At 37.2% G+C, this 13,043-nt stretch overlaps 1 protein-coding gene across 1 annotated transcript in view; it reads right to left on the bottom strand.

Moving 5' to 3' along the window:
- Positions 1-286: 286 nt before the first annotated feature.
- Positions 287-13,043, bottom strand: part of LOC108698061 (death domain-containing protein 1) — a 36,671-nt gene continuing 23,914 nt past the window's right edge. The window contains exons 5-10 of the mRNA XM_018229021.2: positions 12,368-12,612; positions 10,254-10,412; positions 6,979-7,268; positions 2,956-3,200; positions 1,588-1,645; positions 287-1,126 (exon numbers count right to left, since the gene is read on the bottom strand). Coding sequence (XP_018084510.1) covers positions 831-1,126; positions 1,588-1,645; positions 2,956-3,200; positions 6,979-7,268; positions 10,254-10,412; positions 12,368-12,612 — 1,293 coding nt within the window. The 3' untranslated portion in view covers positions 287-830. The remainder of the gene's footprint in view (positions 1,127-1,587; positions 1,646-2,955; positions 3,201-6,978; positions 7,269-10,253; positions 10,413-12,367; positions 12,613-13,043) is intronic.

Genomic DNA, 13,043 nt, shown 5'->3' with positions numbered 1-13,043 from the left:
TGCCAAAATATTAATGTGATCTAATATCAGTGTGTAGTGATGGGCGAATTATTCACATTTCACTGCGGCAAAAAATTCATGAAACCCGAAAAATTTGCGATGCCGGCGTCAATTCACGGGCGTCAAAATCTGCGCCAATGACAATTCCGATGCCGGCAACAATTTGTTGCGCATTAAAGTCAATGGGAGTGCTTTTAATTGTTGCCAGTGTCAGAATTGTCGCCGGCGTCAATATTGTCTGCAGCGGCAATTTTGCTAATTTATTCGCCGACGGCGAAACACGGAAATTGGCCCCGAATTCGCTCCTTGTGAATAAATTCGTCCATCACTATCAGTGTGTAATCTTTAGTTGGACATCCCCCCCACTGGGTGCTCCTGTGTGTGTGTAGGTTGGAGGTGTAGGAGTGAAATCTAAAACGTGCTCAGGAACATAAATTGGGGCTGTCAGCATTTTAAAGAATGATTCGAACAGTAACTGTATCTGCATATTTTCTGGTTTGTACTACACTGATGGCTGGCAAATCCTAAATTCAATTTTGATGAGATCAAAGGAGAAATGAAAACATAAGGTTAATTTAAATATTTCTAAAAGATATTACTTTATGAAAAGCAAAACCATACGTTTGTTTAAGAAATGGCTAATACAATGATCAGAATCCAATAAAGCATTTGGTTAAACCTTCAGTACTACGGTTATCACAACTATACACAAGTGTACTTATATCAAATCTGTGATTTCTAGTTTTTTTATTAAGACCTAATTCTCTGTATCCAAATAATTTTTGTCTTTTTTTTGTAATTTGTTTTCGAGAGAATAAAACATTGTAGACTTATGTTTGAAGAGACATCTTATTCTCCCAGTTAATCTTAAGAGGTTCCAGCAGATCACTTCGGCCACTTTTTCTCAAATGACGGGCTAAAAGCCTTATCTTGTCGGCTGATGTCGGGAGGCTCTTCTTCCAAAAGCTCAGGAGCTCATATATTTGCTCAGTCAGATTGTCTGGACTTTTTAGCTTTACAAGCTGAACGGTACTGCGGCGAATTGGAAGTGACAGAACCAGGTGCGACGCATCTTCTTCTGACAGTTCTTGCGCCAACCATTGAAGCAGACTGTCCCACACAATATCTAGCATGATCAAAAACTAAAGTCAAATTAAGTAGAAAAAGTACAATATTACACATATTTAAATACTAATGCCTGTAAAATAGTGAATAGTCTAAGAAAGGTCTTAAAAAAAAGAGACTGAAACGTTGGCCAGTTCTATGAAATGTAACCAATAAAATATGGATTTTTAATTTCTCTCCCTCTTTTTAATTGATTGTATTTAAAAAGTGTCTTATTTCAGTAAGATGAGGCTTACATAAAATTTACATTTTTGCGATAGTTCCCCCTTTAAGTACACCCAATGACGCCCAACTGAATAGTACAAAGAGAACAGAGAAGACAGGGCAACCAACTCAACACTGTCCCTTGCTCCAAATACTGAGAAATAATGTGTCCATCATTTTTATACTTTGGAGGATGTTTTATCCATTGAACCCAAACCATTTATGTTTATATATTCATTGTTATTTAGGGAAACTAACCTGCAGGATCGCTTGTCATTATTTTTGTACTTGAAGGACGACTCACATTTTTTTCCATCTGTTAAAAATGCAACAATTCATTCAAACACAGAAATATTTATTTAAAACAGATGTTAGAGCTTTAGCAAAGCCAATGAAGATAAATATGAAATTAAGTGAAAATCGTTGATTCTGTAGCTTTTGTAGTTGAAGCAATTCAGGGTCCTATAGTCTTCTGCCCCTCCCCCACCATGGTTCTACTTAACTCCTCCAAGAGCATAAACATTTTAATAATAATAAAAAAAAACAGCCATGAATGCACTAATTATAATTGAGTTGAAGATAAACAATCAGCTTTATTATCATGGTGTTAATAAGACACTGATTTATAAAAATTCGAACTGGCAGTCCAGAAAGTTTCCTCTTAATCAGTTTGGATGATCTTCATAGTCCAAACCTTCAAGATAAAATAATGACTGGTTTGGGAAGTCATATTGCATAGAAGGCAATGAGCAATGATAAAAAGTATATTCAATCAATATCAATATTTTTTCTTTATTGGAATATCAGTAAAATGAATTGAACCATAATGAAGGAATCCTATTTGTTATGGCTTGCTAGTTTTGTTAATATGTATTGATGGTTATGGATTAATTGGACTCAATCATGGGTCATTAGTAAATAATCTTCCAAGACGCATCCAAAATTTAATCTAAATAATATACACAATTACAAATTGATCTGGACCACTATTTGGTAGTCCTAAAAGGTGCATCTAACAACCTGCCAGACTGTCTCCACTGTTGTGTCACATTGCATAGTACCTGAATATAACGGTCATCTATATACCTCAAGTGCTTGTTAGAAAAAGCCCATTGGCATATTCTAAATAAAATTTGATTGCCTGTTGAAGGGTATACTTGAAGGGTATCCTTACCCAACACCACTCACTTTTCTCCACATAGCAAAGGTCCAATTGAGAAAAGGAGTCCAGTGTAATTGATGTTTTGCAAACCTAAGCTAGGATTCTGGACCAAGAAAGGGTTACATGTGTTATATCAGGCCCATTAAAAGGCAAAGACGCCACCAAACTCTGTGCACTGCATTCCATGGAATTATTTGCCATCAAAGGAATACTAATGCACCCCAGTTGAAAAAAATAATATAGGCATATTTTTTCAAATTTAATTTAACACCAAATAAGGTGTAAAATCAGAAGCTGAGGTGTTTGTACTAGTGATGAGCTTCCTGTTTTGGTGTAAATAAGCAGAGAAATGTGTTTCTGTACAACTTTTTACACCGCTTTGTAAATATTTCCCAAGTAACATTGCTGCTTCTTAGGCCCTGAACTAATTAGAAGTCACCAGTAATCAATAAGCAAAGACTTGCCTTTGGTAGGGTTACTGCTAGTTTGCAAACTGGGTTCCGTTGTTGTAAATAGGTATCAGTTGACTGGCCGCTCTTGTAGCATTCCTCAATGTCTTCTTTGCTCAGCTTATACACTGCTACCGTGCCTTTATAGTGTGGGCAACTATAATTTCCAAACTCATCCACCACACTGAGACGGAGGGATAGTCTTTGTTTTCTTTGAGCATGAAATGTGAGTTTAAAGGTTTTTCCAAAGTCCTTTCCAACTAATAAAAAGAGTGAAATAATATATTGTGCTGAGTAGACATGTTTGAAAGTACAGATATGTGATCCATTATCCGGAAGCCTGTTATCCAGAAAGCTCTGAATTATGAAAAGGCTTTCTATAGACTCCAATTTATCCAAATAATCCACATTTTTAAAATGATTTCTTTTTTCTCTGTAATAATAAAACAGTACCTTGTACTTGATCCAAACTAAGATATAATTAATCCTTATTGGATGCAAAACCACCCTTTTGGGTTTATTTAATAATTAACTGTTTTTTTTTCATCTTAAGGTATGAAGATCCAAATTATGGAAAGATTCATAATCCTGAAAGCCCCAGGTCCAGAGCATTCTGTATAACAGGTCCCATAACTATATACATATTGTATTCAGGAAACATCAGAAGAGGCTGACACAAGCCTGGACCACACCTAATAAGAAGAGCCGAAGTCAGATTGTAAAGGTTAAAAATAGGGATGCAACGAATCCAGTATTTGACCAGGATTCGGCCTTTTCTGCCTGGCCAATCCGAATCCTAATTTGCATATGCAGATTCGGGGAAGGGAGGGAAATCGCATGACTTTTTGTCACAAAACAAGGAAGTAAAAAAGGTTTTCCCTTTCCCACCCCTAATTTGCATATGCAAATTAGGATTCAGATTTGGTTCGCTACTCGGCCGAATCTTTCAGGAAGGATTTGGGGGTTCGTTCGAATTCAAAATAGTGGATTCGGTGCATTCATAGTTAAAAACTTACGTTTTATTTTCCATAATAAAGAAGCTAGGCCTGATTCGTTTTGTGTCTACCAAGGACACTTAGTCATAGGCGTTTCATGTCTACCAAGTGTCCTTGGTAGACACGAAACGCGTCAGGCCTTAGTTCTTAATTATGGAAAATAAAATGTACGTTTTTAACTGTTACCATCTGACTTCGCTCTTCTACTTGGTGTGGTCCAGGCTTGTTCCAGCCTCTTCTGATGTTTCCTGGTATCTGCTCCCTCTGCTGAAGGTCTGGGGTGTACTCTGGCCCACCATATACAGTGTAAAGCTCCTTTAATGTACCCAATGTACTTTATACATTAGTTCCCTATTTTTGTATTTTACATATTGTATCCCATCTGTAATCTGAAACCCATAAAAAAGGGAAAACCAACACTCTATACAGAAAACATGTACTTAAAATATAAATGTTAAAGAAGCTTCTAATCTAAAATAATTGTCAGATGCACATTTATAAAAAGCTCTTTATGTACTGTATATACACATATATATTCATTACTGGATGTATAATAAATGTGATTATACTCAAAGCTTCAGTTGGCCATACATATGAGATGAACATGAGATTATTTAATAGTATGTACAAGGTATGGATAAAAAAATATGGGCAAATTGAAAGTGCCAAATGGTCAAATGGTCACTAGTGTATTTGTGTTTATTTGGACCGGTCGTTGTGGCTATTATAGTTCTTCCACTGCTTTAAAGAGCTAAACACACTGCAGCTGTGCACAGTGTTAAAATTGCACCCAGTGTTTAACAGCACTAGTATTTGATTGACGCTGTATATATTGACATATTCCAGTGATCAATTTCATTTATATGGTGCGCTGAGAATGGTGTAACAGCAAATCACATGATGATGTTCAGTATTCTGAACGCTCAAGATAGGTACCTATGTGTGAATTCTATTTGTCTACATGTTCTTCTCCCTGTACAAGTGTAACATCGTTTTCATGTTGCTCTGTAAGCTTAAATTCCCCATCGACTGACTAACAAGCCTGCTTTGAAAGTTCTTGCACATGAATCCTGATGCTGAGCCATAAACAGGGAACATATATTTCATAGAGAAAGAAATAACAGCGCCATTGTTGGAAAAACTCGGGCTGCAACTGCTGTAACTGCTTGCATAACCACTGTAAGCTATAGAACATTTCTTTTCTTTTAAATGTGTTTAAGTAGTGATGATTGAAATCATTTGCCATATTTTGTGGAAAAATTACGCCCAATTGTGTGTGTGAAAAAATTGTCACACATGAAAAATAATTTGTTGCACATCAAAAAGTTTTGTTACCCACAGACTTCAATGCATTTTGCGAATTTTCACCATTTTACGAATTTTTGGGGAAGCGAAATTGGTCAAATTCGCCCATCACTAGTTATGTGTTTTTGAAATTTTAACTTGTCTAAATCACTGTCAAATGCTTTATTTGGAATGAAATGGTATGAATTAAAGGAGAACTAAACCCCCTGCTATTAAAAATTGCTACCCTCTACCGTACATACCCCCCCTCCCTGCTCCCCTCCAGCCTTGGTGTTAACTAATTGCACCTAATTCTTTACTTAACTCTCCTTGCAGAGTCAGCGCAGTGGAGCTAACGGGCACCATCTTTGTTCTTCGGTCTTCTTGGGAAGTGAGAGACGTATCGGCACATGCACAGTTGGAGCAGTTTTCCACTTCCTGATTACTGTGCATGCGCCGAAAGTGACAGAGATTGCCGAAGGGAAGGAAGAAGACTCGAAGAAGCCAGAAGAGCTGGAAAATGGCGCCAGTGAGCTCTGCTGCGCTGACTCTGCAGTGAAGGGTAAATAAAGAATTAGGGGCAATTACAGGAGTTAACATCTAGGCTGGGGTGAGCAGGGGCTATTTAGGGTAGGGGTATTGATTTTTATTAGAAGGGGTTTGTTTCCCTTTTAAGAAAAAAAATCCACCTTTTTATATCCATCCCCAATGAGCTATAGGGAAATTTATTCTGATTGAATACAATGGGAAGTGACCCATAGTGGTTGTCCTTTTGCACTGGCGGATAATGGGGAGATCTAAAAGCCCCATGTGCCATTAAAGGAACAGTAGCACCAAAAAATTAAAAGCATTTTAAAGTGATTATAATCTCATGTAATGTTGCTATGCCTTGGTAAAAGGTATGTGCTTGCTATAGAAAGACAACTATAGTTTATGTAAATAGGCTATTGTGTAGCCATGGGGGCAGACATTCAATCTAAAAAATTAGAAAAGGCACAGGCTACTTAGCAAATATTACAAATATGTAACGAGTATATGTTGTGTGAACGTGTCGAAAGAGCTTACTGCTGTACACGGTGGGCCCGGGTGCACACGCCCCAGACCTTCAGCAAGGGGAGCAGCCTATGACTAAGTGTCCCTGGTAGACACGAAACGCATCAGGCCTTGGTTCTTCATTTTTGGAAACAATAAAATGTAAGCTTTTTTAACATTTTGCTATCTGACTCCAGTTTTACTACTTCATGGGTTCCAGGCTTGTGCCAGCCTCCTTTGAAGTTTCCTACTTAGCAAATAACTGATAAGCTCTGTAGTTGAATACAATGGAATTCTGCATCTGGTATAAACCGCAATAGTCTTTCTGGAGCAAACACCCAGCTTTATCAGTGCAGGGAAACAGCACATTATACCTGTATTTTAATTACTTTCAAAACTCATTAATTTTTTGGTGTTACTGTTCCTTTAAATTTAGAATTTTTGCAATTTTCAGATGCATTATATTCTTACTGTGAAATGTGGTTTAAAGTATTTTTAAAAAATTTTCAATCTGCAAGCCAAACATCTGTATAATCTAGTTTAATGGCCAGCAGTGGGTATATGAGATATGAAACAACTTTTGAGATGCCATTAGATGCCACTATACCTTTGTTCCTTTTGTTTTTCTTTCTCGGGTGGTTACCTATGTGCTTTTTGTAGAGAATTACAAATCATCTTTATGCTGAAAACCCTCTTCTCTAGTTCTTGAAAAGGACATGAGAGTTACCTGAAGCTGTTATATTGCCACAAAAGCGGAAATGGATTTGTTCTCCTTCTCGGAGCTGTATTTGCTCAGAAGGTTCAGGAGGTCCAGAGTAACCTGCTTCACGCAAGTTAGCAACTTCCCATGTAAGTTCTTTTGAAGGCACCACTTTAACAATTGCCGTTTGAAGGTTGTCTTTCTTTCTGTACAAGATCACATTCACCATAGAACTATGTGTGGCTACTTCTAAACTGTGAATGAAGCTCATCAAGTGGCCATTGTCCATTGCTGAAGAAAGACGAATCACAATAAAGCTGGAATGCAGACAAAAAGTAAACAATATTGGCATTGTTAAAATAGATAAACAAAATGAGCTATTGGTTAGTGTGGCCATAGACGCAACGATTTCTCATGCTGAACGACTGATCTTAGCGTCCAACCAATCCTTTCGAAATTATCGTGTGGTTAGAGGGATTTGAACGATCAAACATCTTACGATTTTTCAGCCGACATCTTTTAGGAAATTGATCGGCCAGGTTAAAAAATCTTTGTCGGTCCCAGTGCAATCTATCTATGTTTGCTGGGCCAAGCAGGCAGCTCCCCTTTGTTTTCCTGGCAAATTGGTTTTTTTAGTTGATGGACAATTTGTATGATCGTACGATCGTTCCGAGATAATCGTGGTCTCACAATGATGATTGGATCTTTTAAAAATCTCAACATCTACAGTATGGCCAGCTTAATTGTTTGACAGCCACACAATGGCAGGTGCATAATAATATGTTGGGGTGCTGCTTCATAAAAACAGGGTGATTTTCTTCAGTATTAAAAGGGTCCACTGGACCGTGATGTCACCTAAATTAAAAATTTATTACCCCAACCTTAATTATTTTCTGTGAGAAGCCCAAATTTGCTGGTCTCCAAATACTATCATCCCACAAATATATGAACATTTGCAGAGTTTGAAATAAGATATAGGTGAGTTATTTCCTCACTAACCATGAGGGGAACCTTCAATCACAACAACAATATTTTTTAATGAAAAAACAACACCAAGCATAGTATTTGAATTTCAAGATGATTGTCAATTATATGATACTTTAGATGTGATTTAAAGGGATTCTGTCATGATTTATAATAAATAAGCTGAAAAAACCCGTGCTGAGTTTTTTTCCAGAAAATATTGAGATAAATTTGGACTTTGGTCTAATAACCCCCTAAGTGTTTTTGTTTTTTTTAATTGTAATATTGGTGTGTAGGCAGCCATCTCAGGTCATTTTGCCTGGTCATGTGCTTTTAGAAAGAGCCAGTGCTGCGCTATGGAACTGCTTTCTGGCAGGCTATTGTTTCTCCTACTGAATGTAACTGAAGGTGTTGCAGTGGGACCTGAATTTTTACTATCGAGTGCTGTTCTTAGATCTACAAGGGAGCTGTTATCTTGTGTCAGAGAGCTGTTTTCTGGTTACCTTCCCATTGTTCTGTTGTTAGGCTGTTGGAGGGGAAGTGAGGGAGTTATATCACTCAAACTTGCAGTACAGCAGTAAAGAGTGACTGAAGTTTTTCAGAGCACAAGTTACGTGTCTGGGGCTCTTGGGAAACTGACAATATGTCTACCACCATGTCAGATTTTAAAATTGAATATTAAAAAATCAGTTTGCTCTTTTGAAAAACAGATTTCAGTGCAGAATTCTGCTGGAGCAGCTCTATTAACTGATATGTATTGAAAGAAAAACTTGTTTTCCCATGAATGTATCCCTTTAAACATACTATATATACTGTATACATGAGTATCTCCTAATGGACACTAGCCTTGGAAAATTCCCATCAGCTCATCCCTATCACCAATGTGGGCCTATAAAAAAAAACCTAAACTAGTTGGCACACTCTATGGGGCAAATTCACTAAGCGCCGAACGCTAGCGTTAATTCGCTAGCGTTTGGCATTTTCGTTACTGCACAAATTCACTAACGAACGCTGGCGTAGATTCGCTAGTGTTACTTCGCACCCTTACGTCTGGCGAATTTTTGCTAGCGACGTAACTACGCAAATTCACTAACGCGCGCAGTGTACTGAACGCTACCTTTTACGCTAGACTTCCTTCGCCACCTCAGACCTGGCGAAGCGCAATAGAGTAGATAGGGATTGTTTCAAAAAAAGGCAAAATTTTTTCTAAGTCCCAAAAAACGCTGGCGTGTTTTCTACATGATGGGTGATAGGCTGAAAAAGATAAAAAATTTTTTTGGGGCTCCCCTCCTTCCCCCCTACATTTCCTGACTCATGGCAACTTACCTAGACAGTGGGCACATGTGTAGGGCAAAATAAAATTTTTATTTGATGAATTGAAGGTTTTCTAGGCATTTGTAGTGCTGATACGTATTCCTCCATTGAATTTGGCGCCCTATGCAAATTAGCCTTCGCTAGCGTAACTTCGCTTTACTTAGCGAATCAACGCTAGCGCAACTTCGCAACCTTACGCTACCCCTGTGCGCAACTTCGGATTTTAGTGAATTTGCGAAGCGCTGGCGAAACTACGCCTGGCGAAGTGTGGCGAAGTGCGGCGAAGCTACGATTGTTAGTGAATTTGCCCCTCCATCTATTGCTTTGAGAGTGGGCCTAGGGAGTCAGGTTCTCTTGTGGGCCCTAAAAACCCATTCAAACACTGGTAACACAATAGTTCCAGCTGGAAACAATTTTAGGACACTGTATATAACTACATACGATATGCAAAAAAGTTCCATTTTACATTTACAGTTACATTTTAGCTACAATAGGTCATAGCAACAATAATTTTCTTGCACAGTTTATACAACAGTTGTCACTTCCAGACTACAAATATGCCCATACATATATAAAATTCCGCATATGTCTATAGTAGCACATACAAATATAGTACAGGTATGGGACCTGTTATCCAGAATGCTGGGGACCTGGGGTTTTCCAGATAACAGATCTTTCCGTAATTTGGGTCTTAATGCCTTAAGTCTACTACAAATTCATTTAAAGATTACATAAACCCAACAGGCTGGTTTTGCTTCCAATAAGGATTAATTATATCTTAGTTGGGATCAAGTACAAACTACTGTTTTATTATTACAGAGAAAAAGGAATTCATTTTTAAAAATTTGGATTATTTGGATAAAATGGAGTCTATGGGTGACAGCCATTCCGTAATTCGGAGCTTTCTGGATATCGGGTTTCCGGATAAGGGATCCTATACCTGTACCTCTCATACTGTCACTAGTGACATCACTGTGCACCTGGAACTTGGGACACACACTTGTACAATCAAAAAAACTTTATACCTTGTAACGTGCTCATCCATTTCAAATGATACAATTCCATTCTGCACGTTCTTCACCACAACATCCTCCAAAATGACCCATTGATCTTCTTTGTATGCCAGTAATTTCAATGATTCATTTGGGTTTTCTCCAAGCTTCCTCATTGGGGCACTAACAGCCCTAAAATAAGATTGGTTTGTGATAAAATATTTTCATATGCAATGTTCTCCCATGTTCAGTAACCCATAGCAGTCAATTAGATATTTGCTTTCAAACAGCTGTCTAATATATAATACTTACTTACACAAGAGGCCCTATTTTTAAAGCCTAGAATGGACAAGCATTCTATTCCAGACAATGGGCAGGGTTTCTATTTGAGCACTGCCTGTGGCCTAGGTCAGGGGAGAGGTATTGCTGTGCTCATATAATTTCATACATTTTTATTCATAATCATTAGTGATGGGCGAATTTATTCAGCAGGCATGAATTCACGGTGATGTTGTAAAAAACGAGATGCCGGACGCTGGCGTCAAAAATGAGATGCCGGTGCCGTTTTGCAAATTTTTCGCTGTTTCGTGAATTTCGCGAATTTTTCAGCGAAGCTAAACGGCGCATATCCGCCCATCCCTAATAATCATCATTTAATTTAGCTAAGCCCCCTCACGGTTTAATTGCTCTAGTTTCTATTCAGAGCACCTTTAGGTCAATAATATGGCAGCTTCAACTTGCTTATATGTGTATGTATATATATATATATATATATATATATATATATATATATGTATATATATATATATATATATGTATATATATATATATATATATAGTATTTATACATACATACAGTGAAAGTTCTGTGCGCACATTTATCTCAGGTAGAGCACAAAAAAAAAATAGACACTCCATAAATAGGTTTTATTTTTTCTAGATAATTGCTTTTTCGGTAAATACGACACCTATTCAGCGTTAATCATATGGAAGAAAATATGGCAGATTTTTGCAAATAACAACATGTCATAGGAATAGTGTGAGGGATTAGTCCAATTAAGTGTAAAGTCTTTTCTTAAAAAATGTAAAGAAGGAAAATGTTAGCAGAACTTAAAGGAACACCTGCCCTGGTAAAACTGCTGTGTTTGCTTCAGAAACACTACTATAGTTCATATAAACAAGCTGCTGAGTAGCAATGACGGAAATTGAAAAAAGTCTATATGGCACAGGATAATTAGTGGATAACAGATAACATTATGTTTTACAGAGCTAATCTGCTATCTGCTGTGTAACCTGAGCCTTTTTATATAAACAATAGTAGTGTTTCTGAAGCAAACACAGCAGTTTTATTAGTGCAGGGCAACACTGTATTATATTTTTATGACTTTAAAACAATTTCATTTTTGATGTTACTGGTCCTTTAAGTGTGTTGTGGGTCTGTATTGAATTATTAATATATAATACACAAGAGCCATGAATATACTGTAAATGATATCCTTATAAATGGTGCTTAGTGATGTCATTGATTATAATCGGAACTTAATGATGTCATTTCTGTCACATGACTAACTGACACTTGTGTATTATAATAAATAAAATACCCCCTGTTGCAAAATATGAAGTTATTAGAAGTCACCTCGGAGTTCCATGACCTGTATAAAAACACTTGGCCTTTGAGGAACTCCACCGTAACTTATAATATCCTTATATTTTACAATAGGGGTTACTTTATTCACTATATCTTGGCACCTTGTATAAGGGGTATACATCTGACACTTGTCTGACTACCATTGCCTATTTTTTATATTTTGCAAAATCCAAACTGTTCCACCCCATCCTTTTACATCATTATTCCAAGCTGTTCACACTGATAGTATGGTCTGGGCACATATACAGTGGACACTGAAGAGCAGCCATTTTTGTAATTGGTACTGGTCATTTTTGGAATTGGTCATATGCTATTTCTTCTGTTCCAGAAAAGACAAAACAAGATGATGTTGTCATAAGGTGGTTGAACATTAACAGAGAAATGCACACTTTATAGGGAATATTTTATTTTTATGGCTACGGGCTTAAATTAAACCTCCCAATGTGCACAAGAAAACTGTCATCTGACTCCCCCTATTTATGGAAAAAACTATTCTTACCTAAGTTGGTTGGCTCCTGGAGCTCTTGGAGCTGTGGCGGTGGATGCCCTTTTGTTGTCTGCTTCTTCCCCTTGTTTCTTTTTCTCGGGATTAGGAGGACAGGGAAGGAGCACTGTGACGGGCTTTTGAAAAAGTTGAACTGACGGCTGTTTGACGTGAACAAGGGGGCTTGTAGAAACTACTGAGTAGTAGATGTCATGTTTAACTTTCAGCACTGATATAATTGATGTATCAATTGGTTGAACCTACACATTCAACATAGAATTAAAAAAATGTGCCCAGTTATTATTTTATCAACAATGGCAAATATTTATTATACATTTAGTGGGTTATTTACTATTTTTTTTATTAAAACAAAGAACCTAACTCCCATCCACGAATGTACCTACTGTATCAAAAAATCAGACCGAAAAAGTTGGTGTGGGAAAAGTCTCGTCAAAATTGTGGGACAAAACGAATCATGTGACTTTTTCGAATTCGATAACCTTGACTTTTTTTTTGGAAAACCAGCGCGGATCACGATTCCAAGAAACATCTTCAAATTGTAAAAGGGACATTAGTCATTGACTTCTGCATGACTTCTACAGGTTTGAGATGGAGTATTTTTGGATTTTTAGAAGATTCAGGGTATAATAAATACCCTTTCGATCAGAAAAAATTGAGGTTTAATGAATAA

Source organism: Xenopus laevis, chromosome 1L (assembly GCF_017654675.1).
Source record: "Xenopus laevis strain J_2021 chromosome 1L, Xenopus_laevis_v10.1, whole genome shotgun sequence".
Taxonomy (NCBI): domain Eukaryota; kingdom Metazoa; phylum Chordata; class Amphibia; order Anura; family Pipidae; genus Xenopus; species Xenopus laevis.
Note: the sequence above shows the minus strand (reverse complement) of the source record. Positions and strands in the feature narration are given on the sequence as shown.